We start from the raw sequence: 23,067 nt of genomic DNA, 5'->3' as shown, positions 1-23,067 counted from the left end.
CACTGGCTTTACAAGTTTTGTGCCCTTTTCATATGGATATAGTACCTACAAGGAATTTTAAAATATCTGTAAGCCCTGTACAGAGTAATACTGCACATCCTTTACTCATCGCGAATGTGATATTAGACTGCTGAACCACTAACACCTTGGGCCCCATGGCCGCGATGTCTGCTCCAGCAATAGTTCCATCAATCTCAAGACCGTATTCTAGATATCAGTAGACGTCACAAATAATACTTTAGGCAGCATTTCTTCATAACTTTTGAAAGTTCTAATATATAATATAATGTACTATACCTGTTACACCCACATACATCACAGATATAGCCGTTACCTACATGTGGTAACACGGACACAGGTCCTGTGCATGCACAGAGCAGGAAAAAAAAAAAAAGGGAAAAATAAAAAAAGTTGCCATGACCTGAAGGAAGGCCCTTACATCCCTCGGTTCATCCTTGGATACTAATCATCGCAAATGCGTCTTAGCACAGTTAAACCGCTGTGACAGCTGCAGTACAGATAAAGGCTGTAACAGGTGGAGTTTCCACAACGTAGCTGTAATATCAGACTGACTCCAGAGCCTGGTCCATTTCCATTGTGAAACCAGGGCTTCTACTTGCCGTGACGTTCTTACATTGCTAAATTAGATAACACAAAAGAGAGGTTACAAGGGAATAAAATATGTCCCTAATCCTATTGTTTATCCGCAAACAAATGCCTGCCTGTCCTTCCATGCAGCTGACTCATGCAGAATACAAAGCATCCGACACCAGCGCTTTATCAGCTCTGCACAACATTAACAAGCCAGAGAATCAACCACTGGACCTGGTGCTAATAGCTCTGTAATCGGACCAGCACACTACAATAAGTAGGAGAATCCCTAGCCACACATTATCGGGTTACAGGATCAGTGACCAATTTTCTAAAACTATAGGTTATTGACAGCAGTGATACCAGCTTAGCTTGTAGTCTGAAAGTCGCTTTACATTAACAGGAAAGTTTACTTGAAAAACCGGAGCTGCAACCCTGAAAATTACTTGAATGAGTTAAATCAGTCGAGCAATGCCAAACAATGAAGGCCCAGAGCGTAGTGTCCCAGGTTTGTGTTGGAACCTATTGTTGATTTCCCTAGAACTGAGTGTTATGGATGGTAAACAGGCGACAAACCAACCCTAAAGATACCTGGCGTGTACCCATATACAGCATACTTTCACCATACTCAAAATGACAGATGGTGTATTAGGTTATACCTCTGCCACAGTCTCGCAGACCTAGAGGTATTCATTATGCCCCAATCATCCAGGTTATGGCAATGTCACCCTGTTTGTGGGAGTATTGAGAGAAGGAGAATTAGGTTGCAAACCACATAGATCAGTGATGGCGAACCTTTAAGAGGCCGAGTGCCCAAACTGCAAACCAAAGGCGACGTTTCTAGTGCAAGGTGCCAACACAGCAATTTAGCCCAATAGCGCCACAATACCACTATACATGAGACAAATAACACTGTGACATCATGAGGCCACCATTACAACCACATAAATAGCAGAATTCTGGTTATAAAGACCACTATAGTAACAACCTTGCCAATAATAACACTATACTAGAAGCTAATATAGTGATGAACACTGTATTACTGCCATCAGTGTCGTACTGGTGTACCTTGGGCCCACCAGAGAAAAATTTGGGGGGGCTCCTGTAGCTCCGTGTATGGCTGTGTACTGCGGCTGTAGCTCCGTGTATGGCTGTGTACTGCGGCTGTAGCTCCGTGTATGGCTGTGTACTGCGGCTGTAGCTCCGTGTATGGCTGTGTACTGCGGCTGTAGCTCCGTGTATGGCTGTGTACTGCGGCTGTAGCTCCGTGTATGGCTGTGTACTGCGGCTGTAGCTCCGTGTATGGCTGTGTACTGCGGCTGTAGCTCCGTGTATGGCTGTGTACTGCGGCTGTAGCTCCGTGTATGGCTGTGTACTGCGGCTGTAGCTCCGTGTATGGCTGTGTACTGCGGCTGTAGCTCCGTGTATGGCTGTGTACTGCGGCTGTAGCTCCGTGTATGGCTGTGTACTGCGGCTGTAGCTCCGTGTATGGCTGTGTACTGCGGCTGTAGCTCCGTGTATGGCTGTGTACTGCGGCTGTAGCTCCGTGTATGGCTGTGTACTGCGGCTGTAGCTCCGTGTATGGCTGTGTACTGCGGCTGTAGCTCCGTGTATAGCTGTGTACTGCGGCTGTAGCTCCGTGTATGGCTGTGTACTGCGGCTGTAGCTCCGTGTATGGCTGTGTACTGCGGCTGTAGCTCCGTGTATGGCTGTGTACTGCGGCTGTAGCTCCGTGTATGGCTGTGTACTGCGGCTGTAGCTCCGTGTATGGCTGTGTACTGCGGCTGTAGCTATGTGTATGGCTGTGTACTGCGGCTGTAGCTCCGTATATGGCTGTGTACTGCGGCTGTAGCTCCGTGTATGGCTGTGTACTGCGGCTGTAGCTCCGTGTATGGCTGTGTACTGCGGCTGTAGCTCCGTGTATGGCTGTGTACTGCGGCTGTAGCTATGTGTATGGCTGTGTACTGCGGCTGTAGCTCCGTGTATGGCTGTGTACTGCGGCTGTAGCTCTTTAAGTAAAAGTTTTATTTTCTCCGAAAATAACATACACAACACAGGAGAAATGCTGCAGCATTGTGAGTTTAGGGGTAATACCCAGTCCCTCCAGTAGCCTCACCCCCACCTCAGTATAGAGCCAGGGCCTCACCCCCACCTCAGTATAGAAATAGGGCCTCACCCCTCCCCACCCCAGGATAGAAATAGGGCCTCACCCCCCACCCCAGGATAGAAATAGGGCCTCACCCCCCACCCCAATATAGACAGACAAACACAGAGGGCCTTACCAAGTGCCGGCGCGGATGCGGTGGCATCACCGCCAAAGCATAGGAGCAGGCATCGGGCGCCGGGACCCCGCAGGCAGCAGGACGGGGCTAAGTAGATGTTGGCGCGCTGAGCCCCCGCGACTCCGCATGCAGTGGGACGGGGCTGCGCAGACATCAGCGCACTGGGACCCCGCAGGCAGCGGGCCGGGGCCGTGCAGACATCGGCGCGCTGGGACCACGGGACTCCACAGGCAGCGCGCCGTGAACGAGCAGGCAGCAGAGCGCTGTGACCCGGCAGGCATCGGAGCTCAACGGGGCCGCGCAGGTATCGGAGCGCAGGTACCCAGCAGGTGTCGGTGCCCACTTTGATGGGATTGGGGAGATGGTACGCGTGCCAGCAGAGAGGGCTCTGCGTGCCCTCTCTGGCACGCGTGCCATAGGTTCGCCACCACTGACATAGATCCTCTGTCCGGGGTCTACTCTTTTTCAGCTTGTGGGCACTAAGAGCACATAGCTAGACCATGCTGGGCTCTAGTACATACAATATACACAAGGTTTAAAGGCAACCTGTCACCAGGAAAGACCCATTTGTAGCACTCCCCCAGTCCCCACAGAGCATAGTACATACTCTACCAAAGTGTTTTTGTATAAAAAATTGGTTTCACAGAAAAAAAGATATGTTATATTGTACCTTTCATTAGCATCTGCTGTGTGACTAGGCAGTTGCCAAATGGGAGGGGCTGGAAAGGAGCAGTCCCCCCCCACCCTTGGGGAACAGCTACTCCATGTGACCTTTTCAAATATATGAAAACACCCATCACTTGGCTTAGCGACGCCCCCTGCTCCTCTACAGCCAATCCCGAGTGAGGGGAGTTATTCATATATTTGAAAAGGTCACATGTTTCCCAAGGGTGGGGGGGAACTGCTCCTTTCCAGAGCCTCCCAATTGGCAACTGCCTAGTCACATAGCAGATGCTAATGAAAGGTACAATGTAACATATCTTTTTTTCTGTAAAACCAATTTTTTATACAAAAACACTTTGGCAGTGTATGTACTATGCTCTGTGAGGACTGGGGTAGTGCCAAAAACTGGGGGGGGGGCTGTCTATAACTAAAACGATGCCCCATGACTTCTCAAAATAGCTCTATAATATCCTGCTTCTAGGTTACACAACAATAATGTATACAAATAGTTACACTCATGTAAATTAGTGGTATGCAAACTGTGCTCTGAAGTATTTCAAAGGCTGATGGGTTAGGTTCACAAATTTTTTCTCTGCAGCCATGATTAGTGATGAGTGGACCCATTAAAATTCAGGTTCAGCCAAGGTTAGCCAAATCTCAATGACAAAAACCTGTTCGGATTCAGGTACCAAGACCAGACCCCAAAACAGAATTGACACTAATATGGGGTCATCAGTGAGTGACGATCCTCCCAAAATTGGTTGTGCCCTGCCACTTTGCTAGCAGAATTTAAGGTGTTAACTCTGGTGATCTGTGCCAGCATGAAAGGTTTAGTTGAACCCGGCCACAAACTTCAAATAAAGGTACAAAACTGAACTTTACGCTTCAGGTCCACTCAACACTTATGTAGAGGGGATAGCAAATGTCACAAACTTGTACATCAGTTACCTGCCCACGGATGGCACCACAGATGTGCCAATCTTCTGGTGGGATCAAAGTGAAAAGGAGCGAGGGCAAGTATTAATAGTTTTATTATGTTTTTGAGGTGGTTAGTTTCCTTAAAAGGGGTTTCCTTAAAATAAAATTATCAAATGTCAATCCCCTAGTGATGTTAACACAATAAAGATAATTTTTTAACCCTTAACTTAGATTTGCTACATCTCTGCTATTTCACAACACACTCCCTGCTGTGCCTCCCCATCTGTTTGTAGCTTTACACTCACCAAAACTGATACAGGACTTAGATCTGAGAAATGCTGTATTTTTGTTCATAACAGAGAATTAGGAAGAGTGTTATTTTGTTATCCTGAGTACATATAGGAAACTTATCTTCGTGGGAATACCCCTTTAAAAGGGAAAACAGACTGCGTTCACATTGGACAATATCTTTTAGCCTCTAGTGCACATTTACACATGCCAAATTCAATTTCTTACAAGGTTTTGAAGCCATGACATTTTGTTTAGCACAACCTAGAAGGAGACTGCTGACAGAGGAGGAACCCACATCCCTGAAATGTTTTCCTAGAAACTAATCAAATTCCCTTTACTGTGTAACCAAGTCGCTTCCAGAAAGAAGAAATTACAGGATCTCACAGTTCAACTTCCAGGAGGAAGGTTTATAGTGGGCTTTGTTTGTTCATTAGGCATTCAACAGCATCACAGAAGAGGACACACAACAGCACTGGGAAATACACAGATCCTAAACCAGTTAATCCACCACTAACTACACGGATAAGACCTTGTTCAACATCCAAATCAGATATCTTGTGAAAGAGACCAGGTTTGTCAGCTATCCTCTATCCACAGGACTGGGGATAACAAGTGGATCAGGGTCTGGTGGATCAACTGCTAGGACTCTCACCGATCACAAGAAGGGGACCCCGTTCTGTTGTCACTAGATGGTGGAGCGACAGGATGAACTTGTACCCTGCTGTTCGATTCAATAGTATGGTAGTGTTGTAAACTGCAGCCACAGCCACTAGCTAAGGCTACATACAAACAAACATGCTTGGTCTATGGAAACAGGAAGGGGTCCTAGTCAGATCACACGGACTGAGCACATAGCAGTGGAGTGGAGTCCTTATGACATATGATGCAAGGTGCCCCCATGCACCAAAACTAAAATTTTGGTGCATGATGGCACCTTGACAGCTCTGTGACAGCCTAGTGTAGCTAAAAGGCAGTGTTACTGTTTAAGCTTTATTGCAATTATTGTACACAGCAATATAAGCATCCATGAATGATTACATGTATACATGATAAACGTGCTGAGCTAGTACAGTACTAGGTCAAAAGCAAGAGGACAATATATAAGAAACATCCCCTTCTGGTTGTTCTGACTAATGAGTTACTTACTGGAGGTGCTCAAGGTTACTGTCCTACATAAGTAATGGAAAACCTAATCTGTAAGGAAATGCTATACCCAGGAGTACAAGCTTCATTACACGGTCATCTGCAGCAGGGAAACGAAGAAGAAAATGGAAAATCAGACAAATTAAATCTTTACCCAACACACCCCATGTATCTCAAATCCACGTGGCTTATAGGATGAGACTCTCGAACAGATAAATCATCCGGTAGAGAACATTTGTGCTGCTTAATCGCCTCTTATCCCCTTCTCTGCCTCAATACTTTGCACACAATCAAACCTACAACTTAATAGAAACTTACTTAAGAATAGGCAGTGTATTTTATCCTGATCCAGCAGAGCAGACTGCGCAGTGATCAGTCAAGCCCAATCTTGATGAACTCTCCCCCCTCCCAACTATAGAGGCATCAGAGATCTGACCATGTCCTCATACAGGAAACCCCTATCCTCTATTACACAGAATATATGGATTACCAGGGGGTCTTACCCCAAGTGTATTACTATTCCATAAAGACTAAACAAACACATCCACAAATGACCTTCCAAGCACCATTTCCAGATATAAAAAATAAAATAAAAAATACTATATTCAACTATTACCAATAATCCTGCAATAAAACTTGTTTACAGCCAACTAGCTTATGGTAAAGCACTGCACAACTACTGATGCAACACATTTATGGGAGAAAACAAATAAAAATGAATAACTTAGACCAGTGGTGGCGAACCTATGGCACGGGTACCAGAGGTGGTACTCTGAGCCCTTTCTGTGGCCACTCGGACCATCCCCCCAATTTCACCAAACACATCCACCAAATCCTCCTGCAATCCCAAGAAAATTAAGAGATGCTGCTCTCAGTGCTATTTTAAAGCAACACTTCACTGGCTGTTTGAAACTGCAGGAAAAGTGCATTGTCTTTGGAGGTCCTCCAGCTGACCCACCATACTTCCTGGAGAGAAGCTACAATGATAGTCTGAATTTGCCCACCTTCTTTCAACTGCATTGGTGGCCTTAGGAGAGCCATTACAAATGAATGGTGTTGAAGAACAGGTAACAATAAGTTACTGCTTGAAATGCCATGTTGGTACTTCATGGTAAATAAGTGGATTCTGGTTGTAGTTTGGGCACTCGATCTCTGAAAGGTTCGCCATCACTGACTTAAACCAAGTCAGAGGCCTCCAAAGGGTACTCACACACACTGCAGAAATCTAGCTTCTGAATGGCATACACATTCTTCTATAACAGTGATGGCGAACCTTTTAGAGACAGAGTGCCCAAACTACTACCAAAAGCCACTTATATGTCGCACAGTGCCGACATGACAATTTAAGCAGTAACTTATTGATCCTCGCTGTATCACAGGTTTCAATCGTATTTGCATCCTGAGGACATCAATACAATAACAAGAAGATGGAGACACTTGGATTGTAGGGTCTCCTGAAGAGGCAAAAATCAGAGGACCAATCAGGAGCTCCAATGACAATCCATCTCTATCCACACCGTCCCGCTCCTCCTGTAGTCCTGGCAGCCAAGCATTTCACTTTAGAAAAGCACTTTCACACTTGCGTTGCAGATCACATCAGAGTCTGATCAGGGTTCGGTCAGTGAAAAACTGACATTTTTCTTCAGAATTTGGTCAGTGTCCCAGTTTCATGCGCATTTTCAATGCCTTTTTCACGCGCAGATAACGCACGTGAAAAGGACTCAGGGCTGAGGGCAAAAAACGCATTGGACTTGCATGCGTCTCAGAGTGCGATGCGTTTTGGATGCATCTCCATAAACTTGGATGGTGCGTTTTTCACACGTGTGACTTGCAAAAGTAGAACATGCTGAGATTTAAACATGTGCTAAACAAAAAAAAAATGAAAAACGCAAGTGTGAAAGGGGCCTAAGGTCGGCCGCACACAGTAATGTTTGGTGCATGAATCACGGACTGTGCGAATGGTGGATATCACAAAAGACAACAGTCCCAAGGAAGGGACTACAAGCATCATAGATATATACAACACACAGAACAATTGCATGCTGTTCATTTCTGCATTTTAATTTTAGTTTATCTTTCCTACTAGCTAAGGACACAAATTTCTAGTAGCCGGTTAGGTTGATAAACACGGTGAAGCTCGGCAAACATGACCTTTTCTTGAATTTTCCCCAATTTTTTATGGGTCCTCATACACTGAATTCTAAGTGTGATCCATGCAAAATCGTTCTGACTAGGACAGGCTTCACTTTTTTAATGGGTGGAACAATGGTCATTGGCACGGATCTATTAGAAAATATTGGAGCAGTTATTAAAATTTCCCACAGTTTTTTCTCTATTTGGGAGGTGGGGCACACAATTATGGGTGCAGCTTTGAAATTCTATTTCACCTTCACGGATGTGGAGACCATTCTAAACCTTTTTCAGTCATGCACCACTTCATTAACCCCTTGTGCCAGAGTCCTACATACCAGTGTAAATTACCATACTATTTGTGTACAGACAAACACAACAACAACCCTGCAGCACAATTGACAAATCTCCCCATTGTGTTTACTGCAACTGAATTTCACTGTCGGGTGCAACTTACCCAAGACTGAGGTATACTGGCACAGATTTCTCCATGGGGCAGCACAAACAATGGCATGCTACATTAGTGCCAAGAGCACTCAGGCAGGAGCTACATTGTGACGTACATTGTACACAGCCACATTGGCAGTATAGTTATTGCTTGATACTTTAGGAGTTAAAGGAAACCTGTCACCAGGGACCTCATTTTCACTAAAGACAGATTGTAAAAGCCCATGACACCTGCAGTGCAAAAATGCCTTTTCTAAGCATTTGCATTACAATATAATTGTGTGTTATAACTTACCTTGCATCCTGACAAAATCCTGGGGTAGTCACAGGGGCTGGGCTTTGGATTGGATGCATTTCAAAAAAACAACATGTGACTTGTCTGAGCTGCAGGCTGTCTCCATGTTTGTGCTCCTGTACAGCTGTCCCTCCCCCACTGATGTCAGGCTGACCAGGCTGTGACCTCTGATAAGGAGCAGGAGGTGGAGCTAGACAGGAGCACAAAGGTGGGGGCTAAGATCTGAGGTTTGAGTAACACAGACAAGCCACATGTTTTTTGAAATGCATCTAAACCAAAGTCCAGCCCCTGGGACTACTCCAGGATTTTGTCAGGGTGCAAGGTAAGTTATAACACACAATTATATTGTAATGCAAATGCTTATTAAAGGCAGAAAGGCAGATTTGCACTGCAAATTAAAAATGAGGTACCTGGTGAAAGGTTCCCTTTAACAGATGCCCATCATGTCTCAGCAATGATCTGATATCTAACCAATGTCACCAATATGACTGCCAGAGCAGAGCGTAATATGCCATGTTCTAACATAGCCCAAACTTCACATTTGACTACAATAAATGTCTTTTATTAAAAAGAGAAAAATGAATGTACATAACTTCTGTATATCCAGTAGCTACTACCAGGCCAAGTGCTCTTCACAGAGCCCCCACATAAACACACAGCCTGCAGTACTGAGAGAGAACAGTACTGAGAATAGAAGTTTACCAAGAACATTGTCAAAAGATTTATAGAACCAATTCACAATCAAATATTTATACAGTCAACCAGGTCACCACATTATTTACTCAAGTCTCTGCACACATTTCCAAGATGCAGATAGTGGCGGAAAGCAGCGTTTTGTGCATTGCCAGCTGGGACACAAATCCCAGGACTGAGCACAGTACATGCTGCCATAGAGGAGATAGGACAGGTGAGACACAAGCTAACTATAGCACATAGTGAGTCACATATCCAAACACCGGGCCCAAAATTGTCATCAGCACTCCGGGCTATACAGGAAAAGGGAAATCCCTCTTCATCCAAAGCATCAAATATTTATCATCTGACAGGTGGCTGTGGGAATTCCCAACATAGAACATCCTCTCTGCTCCCACTAGTATTCCATATGCTACAGAGGGATATAGAAGGACAAAAGATTATGGGGAGGGGGGCATTTATTATTGGCTTTGCGGCAGTTTTTGGAGCTGCTTTTTTAGCTAGTTTTCCAACACCGGGCTTTTTTTTTTTTTTTTTTGCTCAATTTGGGCACAACTTTTTCATCCCGGTGTATATTTTTGGCGTATAATTAGAACAAAAAAAAGCTAGTCTACCAACTTCTAAACCACTTCTTGAATGTTATTTGTTATTTCAGGTGCTCAATAGTTCATCTTACAGTGTGACTAATACATTAAAGGAAATTACCATGAAAAAACAAAACACAAACATGACCAGAAAGACCAAGGACACTTGCTCATAAATCCAGGCCCCGTGACTGTGAAAATCTTCCTATATATACACTATCCTCGACCTCCTTATTTCTAAAATCAGCTATTTAAATTATGCTAATGAACCCCAGAGGCTACTATGGCTCCTCCCTGCTGCAGATTTACAGACTGTTACACTGTCTTATCCTTCCCTGCCTGTTATGTGGTCAAAATGGTTTCAGAAAAGTAAAAAAAATAAAATAAAATCGCCGATGTGAAAATAAACGCCTAACTCCCCAATGGTGTTACTTCAAGAGTAAAAAGAGTCATGTACCACATAGTATACCAAGTCTGTTGTGTAGTTTCTCTTCATACAACTGTGTTTTGCGTTGTTGTACGCCCAGTTCACACTACCTTTCCTGGCGTCACTATAATTTCTGTTATTTTTACTGGCAACAATATTGCTTTGTGCTGCACCATTTTTTGCTGTAACAGATAGTAAACGTGTACAGGCAGTCCCCGGGTTACATACAAGATAGGGTCCGGAGGATTGTTCTTAAGTTGAATTTGTATGCAAGTCGAAACTGTATATTTTATAATTGAAGTTCTAGACAATTTTTTTTCTTTTGCCCCAGTGACAATTGGAGTTTAAAAATTTATGGTGTAATTGGACCAAGAATTATCAATAAAGCTTCATTACAGACACCTTACAGCTGGACATTGCAGCCTGGGACTATAGTAACATCCAAAGAGCTTCACCAGAGGTCACAGTGGGCAAAGGGGTCCGTCTGTCACTATGGGTTGTCTGTAAGTCGGGTGTCCTTAAGTAGGGGACCGCCTGTATATAGGTCTAGGTGGGGTTTCATAACAGCATAGGACACCACAAGTGGCAGTGTGAACTTTTCCTTACAAATAAACTACAAGAAAAAAGTTCCATCCTTGATTATTAGAAGACATTCAGATACGGTTGCAATTTTGTCAAAGTGAGACAAGTCCAGAAATAGAATAAATGTGGATGGCACTTCTGCTTTTTATGTCAATACAAGACTCATAGAAAGCAATAAAGTTGTGTTATTACACACAAGAGCAAACAACATTTCCAAAACCTAGTCGTATGTTACCATTTTCTGGGAATCATCTATAATATTGTTTCGGATGACTTTCTTACGCAGTGGCATGGGCCATTCATCAACACCAATAATGAAATCCAGAAAAATCAAGGACAAGGGTCAAGATATAGCATATGAGTCGCTGAAATGTGAGTGAAAAGACAGAAAAGTTGACGTAACCATTATTGAAAATCAGAGCACAACGTAACAGATCAATATAGTTCATACAATAACTACACACAGTGTGCAGTAATACACATGCTATGGTGAAGTATACCTGGATAGCTGGGAATAACTCACTCTACAGGCAGAATGTAGCAGAATAAGGTGATTTTTTATGGAATGCTGGGGGAGGGGGAGGAATGTTGCAAATTAAATAGCTGAAATTCTGTATTTATGTTTTTCAGAATTGACGCTGGATCTTGTGTTCAGCCATCAACCCCCTTTATTCTTCATCCCATGTCAAGTCTTTTTACACTGGTATAACAACAAGGACGTCTCCCCAGGGTCAAGGTTATAGGAGCATTGCCTTTATTTCATTAGGAAGAAAAATCCTATGTTAGCTTAGAGGTACGCAATGTATTATTGCAGAATTGTGTCCTCAAAACGTCTCACAATTGTTGCATCTGCCTTTTTTTGCTAAATTTGCTAACTTTTCAAAGAGTAAATAAATGAATAGCAAATCCACTTCATTCCCCTCCTGGAAAAAGAAAATTTGTGGGAACTATTTGCGGCAATTTTGCAACTTTTGTACAAAAAAAAATTAACATATCCACTGCAGAAATTAACACCTCATGTGCCGCATTTATCAAGCTGTCTAAGCCGCTAAGAAATTTGCATGTGCATCTAAAGATCCAAGACTGGTGTAAGATCCTGCCCAATAAAAGTTCTCTCTATAGTTTGACAGTGGTTGTGTTTAATTTTGCAGATCAGCCCATTTTCTAGAATGGGATGAGCAGCACAAGGGCCACAAGACAGATTTCACGTGACAGTAACACCACCACTACGTCAAGGCTACCTGCGCACAACAGAGAATTCAAGGTGTGTCCTAACCATTTTCTCTGCAAGTAGAACATGTCCAAATTCACTGCTATGGCACCATTCACATTGCTCCTTGCATGAGTGACTGCACAAGGCACAAAAGAGAGCAGGTCCTATTCCTGGGTGGGAAGGCATTTTCAATGGTGGATGTGAAGAGCTCATCCCCTCATGTCACACGGGATGGTCCATGGGACTGCCGTTTGAGTATAACTGCACATGTCATATACAGGTAACCTAAGACCACCGCACATGGTGCATATTCCAAGAAAATTTTAACAATGAAAATTTCCATGACAGGCCAGCTATACACCTGAAAGAGGCAACGAGACCCTGGCAGGTTACAACAAACATTTATAGAAGGTCCCCATGACCAGTAATGGTCATCCTCTTCATTGTCTTTGCACGCTCCATCAGTCAATGGCCTTCCTCCAAACAGCGGTGCCAAGGCATTGTAAAGAACCGCAAAACTTCTTGTGGCAGAACCACCAGAACTTCAGGCTCATTAAAAAAAGTGAAGAAAGAGGATATGGATCCCCATCTCGAGCTGGGGGTCAGACTCTTATCCATTTGGTAGTTGGGGTAACCTATACTGTAGATACAGGATAACTACAACAATGAACTCCAGCAATGATTTCACAGAACCATAATAAACTTCACCTGTAAAATATTATGGTCTTGTCAGTGAAGAGAAGAAGCTTCATAGTGCACACTACTATGCAGTCATATATAGTTGCATGTAAATTTTGTGGAGTTGTGTGGTAAAGACATAATTGTCTGCTCAGCTTGTAAAAGAAAGATATAAAAGTGCATGGAATCTAGGACTTTGCTTGAGCAGTTCTTGCTTTGCTATGTTTAAAGAGAACCTGTCAGCAGAAATTGACCTAACAGACCGCTACCAGTATGTTGTCAAGCAGCCGAACACCTTCCAGATCATGTTTCTTTCATGGCTGTATAAAGTCAAGGAGGCAGAGAGTTTAAGACTAAAGTCAAGCTCTATCTTCTGCATTACCCCCCCCCCCCACTTAACTTTAATTGATGGTCCTACATCCAGAAACATCACTAACCAGATCTCCTGAAGTCTGATGCACGATATTAATCACAGAGGAGGAGGCGTTCAGAGATCCCCACCTTGACTTCATTGTTAAACTCTCCTCCTCCTTGACTTTATACAACCAGTTAACATTTCCTGGATGATGCCACCACACTGGGACATGTGGGGGGGGGGGGACAGTAACTAGAAGGTGTTACACTGCTTGACAAAATTCTGGTAGAGGTTTATTACGCCAATGGCTGAAAACAGGTTCCCTTTAAAAGGGTTTACCACAAGCCTTATGAAAGGACATGAGTATCTGACTCGAAGACGGGGGGGACCACTAAATCTGTTCTTTTGTATTGTAATGACAAATTGCATAAAACTGCAAACTTTATATGCATTAAACAGTTGTTTTTCCACCCCATGGGCACAAATTCTCTAATGTTTCTGGTCCCCAGAATTTGGAAAAAACGATAGAGCAATAGAGAAATATTCATCTTTGTATGAATATGCAAATCACTGCCCAAGCTGAACGCAGCGCGGCTTCTGTGCCCGTTGTTTACATGACCTACTGAATGAAGAGATGGCAGCGCGGGGCGCCGAGAGGGACCACGGAGGTGAGTAATTTTTTTTTTTTTTTTAACCAGCCCCTTCCCGCCCACCAAAGGGTTTTTCTGCGCCCTCGGACAACCCCTTTAATTGGCAAAGTTTCCATAACGAGAGCTCACTTCCTGACCCGTGTTCTCCATGGACAGAACAGGATTGTACTGTTTTCTGGACATGTATCATCTGTGACTGGACCGTTCTATCCATTAACATACTTTTATAGTGTACGGACAGTATAAGGAAGGTATCAATGTATTCACAGACCCATTGAGGTTGGTCCACATAATAGACCAAGTACAGACGTCTGAAGAGTCCCATTAAAGGATTTGTTCATTAAAGGGTGCTGTCCATGACCACCTGTGTGAATAAGTCCTGAGGGAATATTTGATTCTTTATAATTTCTAGCACAAATGTTCTTCACAACAGACATATCCATTCCCGAGTAATAAATCACTGGATAGACGATGGGAGAGATATGTTCTGTATGAGCTGTGATGAACATTCCAGGTATGACAGGCAGCAGATCATGACTGTAGATTTAACATATTATCTTAATACCCTGCGTATTCCAGAAGGAAGAGGAGATTAATCCGGCCACGTCCCCTGTGACACACGTAATAAGCACTGTGCACAGCAGCACGAGCCGTCCTTCCAAGCAGCGCGTCTTCTGCATGTGTCATACATGTTCATAGCATGACCCATGTGTAATGGTTCTACAGAGACAATACACACAGTCCTGATACTGACCAAAGGACAAAGCGGTTACATAATATTATACAAGGAAGGTGTAGAATATGTTATAATAGGTGGTTCTCATCCAGACTGGGCCGACATGGTCAGAGCAGGGGCATTACAGGGACAGATGGTTCTACATCCCTAAAGGGAACCTGTCACCAGGGGTCCCATTTATAGCACAACCCTCCCATCAATTTTACAGAAAAAACTAAAGATATGTTATATATACAGGCGGTCCCCTACTTAAGCACACTCGACTTACATAGGACCCCTAGTTACAAACGGACCTCTGGATATTGGTAATTTATTGTACTTTAGTCCTAGGCTATAATCATCAGCTGTAACAGTTATCAATGGTGTCCATAATGAAGCTTTATTGTTAATCCTGGTTCTTATGGCAACCCAACATTTTAAAAATCCAATTGTCACAGAGACCAAAAAAGTTCTGGCTGTGATTACAATGATAAAATATACAGTTCCGACTTACATACAAATTCAACTTAAGAACAAACCTACAGACCCTATCTTGTATGTAACCCGGGGACTGCCTGTATTGCCTTCTAATGCCATGTGAGCAGTGACTTGTCCATTCGTCCCCTGGGAGAGGCTATAGAGGAGCCGTTTCACCCTCGGAAACCTCCATGTGTCGTTTTCAAATTTCTAAAACTGCCCATCACCCGGGATATCAACGCCCCCGCTGCGTAGAAAAAAACTCGCCGTTTCAGTGTATGTGCTATGCTCTATGGGGAACGGATGTCCTAAAAACGGGTCTCCTGGTGACAGGGTCCGTTTAAGCATCAGTCTGGGATCTCAGTAACTACTCTCTCCAAATTGTAAGACTACAACTCCCAGCATTGCTTCACAGCTGCCTTAGTACATCTTCACCTGATCAGGATAATTCTCTGTCAGATTTTTAATGGACGGCTAAGAAGCGGCACATATGTGGTCCATATTTCCATAAAAACGTCCTGTGGAGGTCTGTATCATATCTGCCTGCAGTCCCTATTGTAGGACAAGTGTGTCCCTAGGTGACCTCTTATCTTCTCAGGTATTTGCACGATTTGGCGTTCACAGCTGTGGGTCCCCATATATTAGACACGGCTAGAATAAAGCACACAAAAACCCAAAAAACGGATGCAACTTCATCCATTAAAAACAGAAATGCGGATACAAAACGGATGCCAAACAGCAGCGAAAATCAGACGTCAATGTGTTAAGTGTAAAGGAACATCCAAATCCAGGAGCGGGAGGTAGAAAAGACCATTACAGGTGACCACTCATGATCCACACCTGCTCTCACCTACAACCCTGTGTGTCCTTCCCCAATAGACCCAATGATGGATGGGGTCACTACCCAGACAAATACAATGTATATAGTGTACAGACAAAGTAACTAAACAGAGACACAGTCGCATGTATCCAAACTATCGCACAGTGTAGCCAACACATGAGGAAGCAGTGCAGAAAGTTTCATGTCCCCAGCTTACAGCAGCTCCTGTACACTGTGCCCCTCACCTGTATAGTGTGCCCCCCTCATCCGTGTTCTGTAACCCTCTCATCCGTGTTCTGTATCCACCTCATCCGTGTTCTGTATCCCCCCTCATCCGTGTTCTGTATCCCCCCTCATCCGTGTTCTGTATCCCCCTCACCTGTAACAGCGCCCGGTGCTCATCTCCCGGCGGCGGGTGCTCTCTGTACTCAGTATTGTGGAGTGTATGAGCGGGGACAATGTGCTGTGTACGGGGCTCTGCACCTCCTGCTTCTCCCCTGACTTCCTCCTCAGCCATAACCAGCCCCTTATGGGGAGGCGACTAACCTGTCATCCCCGGGCAGGAGGCAGGGCTGGGTGTCCGGATAGGAGGTATGAGGTAGGGCTGTGTGTCCGGGTAGGAGGTATGAGCAGGGCTGTCTGGGCTCTGTGCCCAGGTGATCTTCGCAGCTACCGAAAACCCTAATTAAACAATTAGGCGGGAGATAAGTGCTGTCATCTCCCTGCAGGAGCCATGCCCTCTAATCACCCTGTGCCAAGCTTATCTGAGTTGTAGAAAGTTGAGAAATGTCACCCAGCTTTCCTGAGCTATAACTAAGAATAATAATAATCTTTTATTGTTATAGTGCCATCGTATTCCTTAGTGCTTTACAAGTCATATGGAACAATAGGAGTGAGGGTCCTGCTCACAAGAGCTTACAGTCTATGAGGATGACACAAGAGCTTACAGTCTATGAGGATGAGGGGGTGACACAAGAGCTTACAGTCTATGAGGATGAGGGGGTGACACAAGAGCTTACAGTCTATGAGGAGGAGAGGATGACACAAGAGCTTACAGTCTCTTGGGGTGAAGGGGTGACACAAGAGCTTACAGTCTATGAGGATGAGGGGGTGACACAAGATCTTACAGTCTATGAGGATGAGGGGGTGACACTAGAGCTTACAGTCTATGAGGATGAGGGGGTGACACAAGAGCTTACCGTCTATGAGGATGAAGGGGGTGGCACAAGAGTTTACAGTCTATGAGGATGAGGGGGACACACAAGAGCTTACAGTCTATGAGGATGAGGAGGTGACACAAGAGCTTACAGTCTATGAGGATGAGGGGGGGACACAAGAGCTTACAGTCTATGAGGATGAGGGGTGACACAAGAGCTTACAGTCTATGAGGATGAGGTGTGACACAAGAGCTTACAGTCTATGAGGATGAGGGGGTGACACTAGAGCTTACAGTCTATGAGGATGAGGGGGTGACACAAGAGCTTACCGTCTATGAGGATGAAGGGGTGACACAAGAGCTTACAGTCTATGAGGATAAAGGGGGTGGCACAAGAGTTTACAGTCTATGAGGATGAGGGTGTAACACAAGAGCTTACAGTCTATGAGGATGAGCGGGTGACACAAGAGCTTACAGTCTATGGGGGTGACACAAGAGCTTACAGTCTATGAGGATGAGGGATGAGATAAGATCTTACAGTCTATGAGGATGAGGGGGAGACACAAGAGCTTACAGTCTATGAGGATGAGGGGGTGACACAAGAGCTTACAGTCTATGAGGATGAGGGGGTGACACACGAGCTTACAGTCTATGAGGATGAGGGGGTGACACAAGAGCTTACAGTCTATGAGGATGAGGGGGTGACACAAGAGCTTACAGTCTATGAGGATGAGGGGGTGACACAAGAGCTTACAGTCTATGAGGATTAGGGGGTGACACAAGAGCTTACAGTCTATGAGGATGAGTGGGTGACACAAGAGGTATAGGAGCTTACATTCTATGAGGAACGATACAGAATCACATCTTATAAGATATGATCAGACACTGTGATTTACCATAATATTATCCTAGCTGTACAGGGGGCAAACCCCACATTATAGCCCCTGTATGATGCCAATACAGCACAGCAGGACATGTGTCAGTGTGTTCTTATTAGAAATCCTGTGAATATAACATTAGTACAGGCTGGTGCTGTATAAGTAAGGGTCACATCCATATTCATGTAGTGAGAGGAGATCTTACATCAATCTCTAGAACACTAACAAGAGTAAACAGCTTAGGATAGGGAGGTGGGGGCAAAGCAGAAAACAAATCTTGGAAAATAGATGCAAATCTGTCCTAGAAATAATAAGGATCATATTAAAGTTGAATTCCAGACTGAAGAACCATCTTGAGGATAGAGGTGCTTCAACACTCACCACCCGTACAGATAACCTCCTCTCTGCAGCTGATACACAGCGAATGGAACAGGAAGCAGACAGCTCCTCGCTCGCTGTTGTGGTTGGGCTGAGTCACTGCAGTTTAGATTTTATTCAATCAATGGCACTAACCTGGTCTTACTACTACACTAAGAATGGAGCTGTCTGCTTGCTGTTCATTTCTCAGGTGATCTGTGGGGACGGGGTGTCCCCATCCAGCAGGGCTGCCACTAGGAATTTTGGGAACCCTGACTTTCAAATTTTGTGGGACTTCCCATGGACATTAGTTTCCCGTCTTATACTACTACACCTTATTGGAAACATTTGTTTACAACTATCATGGGACGTAAACTTTAACCACTTCAAGTCTAAGCCATTTTAGGGCCTGATTTTTAGAATTTGCCGTGTGTCATTATAGGAGGTTATACCTTTGTAACGCTTTTACATATCCAGGGAATTTTGAGATTGTTTTCTTGTTACTCATTGAACTTCAAAGTAATAGAAACATTTGGTTGATATCTTTTGTGTTTAGTTATGAAAAAAATGGAAATTTGGCAAAAATTTCTAAAAAATTAATCATTTTCGAAGTTCAAAATTTTCTTCTTTTCAGGCAGATAGTCAAAGCACCCAAGTAACTTTATAACTAACATTTCCCAAATGTCTGCTGTATATCGGGATAAGGTTTTATGCATCCTCCCTCTTTTCTAGGTTGTTAGGAGGTTCAGAATTTTGGGTGCAATTTTGCTCATTTTATGAAAATCACCAAAACCTGCTCAGGTTTAAGTGACTTAGAGAGTCCTAAATAGAAGTACACCGGGGCTAAAAGCAGTGTTTCACAGGGGTTAAAACAAATGGAGGTGTAATTTACAAGCTGTAATTCTTTTAGACAATACATTAATTTTGGACAAAAATGAAACTGTCACTAAGGATTACCGTATATATTCTCGTGTATAAGCCGAGTTTTTCAGCACAAAAAATGTGCTGAAAAACGTCCCCTCGGCTTATACACGAGTCTATTATAAAAAAAAATTACCCAGTTAAAAAAAATAAACTTAAATACTCACCCTCCGATGTCAGCGCGGCTCCTCGATATCAGCGCGGCTTACCGATGTCCCCGATGTCAGCGCGTCCTGTCTTCTCCGCGGCTCCTCTTCTCTCTTCTTTCTTCCGGCATTGACGTGGCCATGTTTTCTTCATGGCCGCACATACTATGACGTCTGCTAGAAGAAAAGATGGCCGCGTCCATGCCGGAAGAATGAAGAGGAGCCGCGGAGAAGAAAGAAGACAGGACGCGCTGACATCGGGGACATCGGTAAGCCGCGCTGATATCGGGGAGCCGCGCTGACATCGGAGGGTGAGTATTTAAGTTTATTTTTTTAAGGTCCGTGGGGGCAGGCTGCTATATACTACTAGGGGTTGCTGTATACTACTAGGGGCTTGCAGTATAGTACTAGGGGCTTGCTGTATACTACTAGGGCAGTGGTGGCGAACCTATGGCACTGGTGCCAGAGGTGGCACTCAGAGCCATTTCTGTGGGCACTCATTTTGTTACCCCAGGACAGAGTTCATCAGACAGCAACAAATCCACCAAATCTTCCTGCAGGCCCAGGCAACTTAAAAGATGCTGTTCTCAGCGCTATTTTAAAATGACACTTCATTGGCTTTGGAACTGCGGGAAAAGTGAGAAGGTGTGGACGGGGCTACATTATCTTTAACGGTCATCCTGCTGAACCTGACCATTCTTGCTCTACAAAGAGACCCTGGAGAGAAGCTACAATGCCTGAGTCTGAATTTGCCCTCCTTCTTTCAACTATATTGGTGGTCTCAGAGGGCTGATACAAGATGTGAAGATGATGAAAGATGTGGAAAAACAGGTAGCAATAAATTACTGCATAAAATGTTGGCACTTCATGGTAAATAAGTGAATTTTAGTTGTCGCTTGGGCACTCGGTCTGTAAAAGGTTCGCCATCACTGTACTAGGGGTTGCTGTATACTACTAGGGGCTTGCTGTATACTACTAGGGTCTGCTGTATACTACTAGGGGGCTGCTGTATACTACTAGGGGCTGCTGTATACTACTAGGGGTTTGCTGTATACTACTAGGGGCTTGCTGTATACTACTAGGGGCTGCTGTATACTACTAGTGGCTTGCTGTATACTACTAGGGGCTGCTGTGTACTACTAGGGGCTGCTGTATACTACTAGGGGCTGCTGTATACTACTAGGGGCTTGCTGTATACTACTAGGGGCTGCTGTATACTACTAGGGGCTGCCGTATACTACTAGGGGCTGCCGTATACTACTAGGGGCTGCCGTATACTACTGGTGGCTGATGTATAGTACTAGGGGCTTGCTGTATACTACTAGGGGCTTGCTGTATACTACTAGGGGCTGCTGTATACTACTAGGGGCTGTTGTATACTACTAGGGGCTGCTAAATACTACATGGCGGCTGGCAGGCTGTATACTACTGGGGGCTGACAGGCTGTATACTACTGGGGGCTGGCAGGCTGTATACTATTGGGGGGGGGGGGGTTGACCAATGCATTTCCCACCCTCGGCTTATACTCGAGTCAGTAGTTTTTCCCAGTTTTTGTTGGTAAAATTAGGGGTCTCGGCTTATACTCGGGTCGGCTTATACTCAAGTATATACGGTAAATGACGACGAACTCCACAAAGTTTGATACCCAATTTCTCCCGAGTATGATGATGCCTCATATGTGGTGGTGACTGCTGTACGGGCACATGGCCGGGCATAGAAGGGAAGAAGGCGCCATTCAGAGCAGATCTGCATCTTACAGGCTATAAAATGTTTATTTTTTTGTAATTTGGACATATGGGGGATTATTTTTTTTGTGATCCACTTTTCAGGTACATCATTTACGTCGGGGTTCAATAGCTAATAATCAGATTTTATTAAAAAATCATCAATTCTTGTTTATGATTTTTATTTTTATTTTTCCCGGACATACCATAAAAATAATGTGTTATCTTTATTCTATGGGTCATCACAATTATGGCGATATCCCTATTATATCCCATTTTTATGGTTAACTTGTTTTGCAGAATATACAACTCATGTTGTGAGAAATTTGCTTGTTTTTGCATCGCCATGTAACAACGGGCGTAACATTTATACTTTTTGTTGACAGAGCTGTTTTAGAGCTTATTTTTTGCAGGACAAATATATGCTATAAATGTTACTTTTTAATTACTTTTTTATCATTTTCTATGAGATCAGATATGAAAATGTCCTAATTTTTGTGAGGTTTTTGTTTTTTTTATGGAGTTCACCGGACTGATTCAGTGACGATTTTATTTTATTGTTAGGGAGGTTGTGAAAGCCTATATGTTGTGTTTTTTTGGGTGATTTTCACTTTTTTTAATGTTTTATTTGATTATTGCATGGGATGGGTCTTCAGGGGACATTTATTCTTTTTGAGTAATTATTTTGATTGCACTTTTTTTTTAACTTTGATCACTTATCTCAGGAAACTCAATGGGGCAGATTTACTTACCCGGCCCATTCGCGATCCAGCTGCGCGTTCTGTGCGGTGGATTCGGGTCTTCCGGCGATTCACTAAGGTAGTTCCACCGCCGTCCACCAGATGTCGCTGCTGCGCTGAAGTTCCCCGAGGTCCGCCGGAATGCACACGCCTATTCCTGGTGAAGGTAAACGCGAGTCCCCGCAACACTTTTTTTTTTTTAAATGCGGCGGTTTTTCCGAATCCGACGGGGGTTTTCGTTCGACCATACGCCCCCCCCATTTTCGTCACGTACATGCCAGCGTCGATGCGCCACAATCCGATCGCGTGCGCCAAAATCCCGGGGCAATACAGGGAAAATCGGTGCAAATCGGAAATATCCGGGTAACACGTCGGGAAAATGCGAATCGGGCCCTTAGTAAATGACCCCCATTGTTTTGTAGTTTTTTGTTGATTGAACTACCTGTGGTGCAACAGTGTGGTCTAATCCTACAGATCTGCCCTACACTTTGTGAATGATACAAGCCCATACTACTTGGATCATATCATTCTTCATGAAAAACATTGAACCAGCTCATCGAGGATTATTAGGGAAGGGCTGGTGGAGACTCAGCAACTTCAAATCAAATGTACTTTCTAAAGACCTGAATCCAATTGCAAACCTATGGGATAAGCAGAATCACTGTGTAGTGGCTAGTAATTGTGTAACCTAGAATCTCAATGACGTGCAGGCTGCCCTACAAGAATAATTCGATGTCATGCTGTATTTGATGCAAGGCCACACGACAAATTTGCCGACGAAGGTTGTTGGCTTTGGTTTCAATAAATAGTTTGAGATAAGGAAATCACTATTACATGCTTCCACTTAATTGTCCTACATACATAATCTAATATTACTGGGGTGTTTTTATGTTTTCCATAAATTGCACCCAAAACCCAACTATTATTATTATTATTACTATCATCCATAATTTTTGTGAATGGAAATAAATGTGTAAATATACATAAGATTTGAAATACTCTTGAGATGAGCTTTGGTTGCAACTCATCCACTTGTTTTTGAGGCACATCGCAGCAGATAATCCACCAGCAATTCCCTGGTGGCTAATATGCTACAAGTACATCCCGCATAGACCTACCCTAGTGGTCACAGATGTTGTCCACTTTGTTGCTATGGTCAGCACCTACACTTTTCTTTGCACTGTTTTCTTA

General features: G+C 43.9%; 1 protein-coding gene across 3 annotated transcripts in view; it reads right to left on the bottom strand.

Moving 5' to 3' along the window:
- Positions 1-16,599, bottom strand: part of MCTP2 (multiple C2 and transmembrane domain containing 2) — a 98,388-nt gene extending 81,789 nt beyond the window's left edge. The window contains exon 1 of one of the 3 annotated variants that reach the window (XM_072148565.1): positions 16,501-16,599. Coding sequence is in view for 1 of the 3 variants with exons in the window: in XM_072148564.1 (XP_072004665.1) it covers positions 16,334-16,471 (138 nt within the window). In the remaining 2 variants the exon portion in view is untranslated. The other 2 variants (XM_072148564.1, XM_072148566.1) reach the window with 2 other exon arrangements.
- Between the last annotated feature and the right edge of the window lie 6,468 nt (positions 16,600-23,067).

This window comes from Engystomops pustulosus, chromosome 4 (assembly GCF_040894005.1).
Source record: "Engystomops pustulosus chromosome 4, aEngPut4.maternal, whole genome shotgun sequence".
NCBI lineage: Eukaryota > Metazoa > Chordata > Amphibia > Anura > Leptodactylidae > Engystomops > Engystomops pustulosus.
Note: the sequence above shows the minus strand (reverse complement) of the source record. Positions and strands in the feature narration are given on the sequence as shown.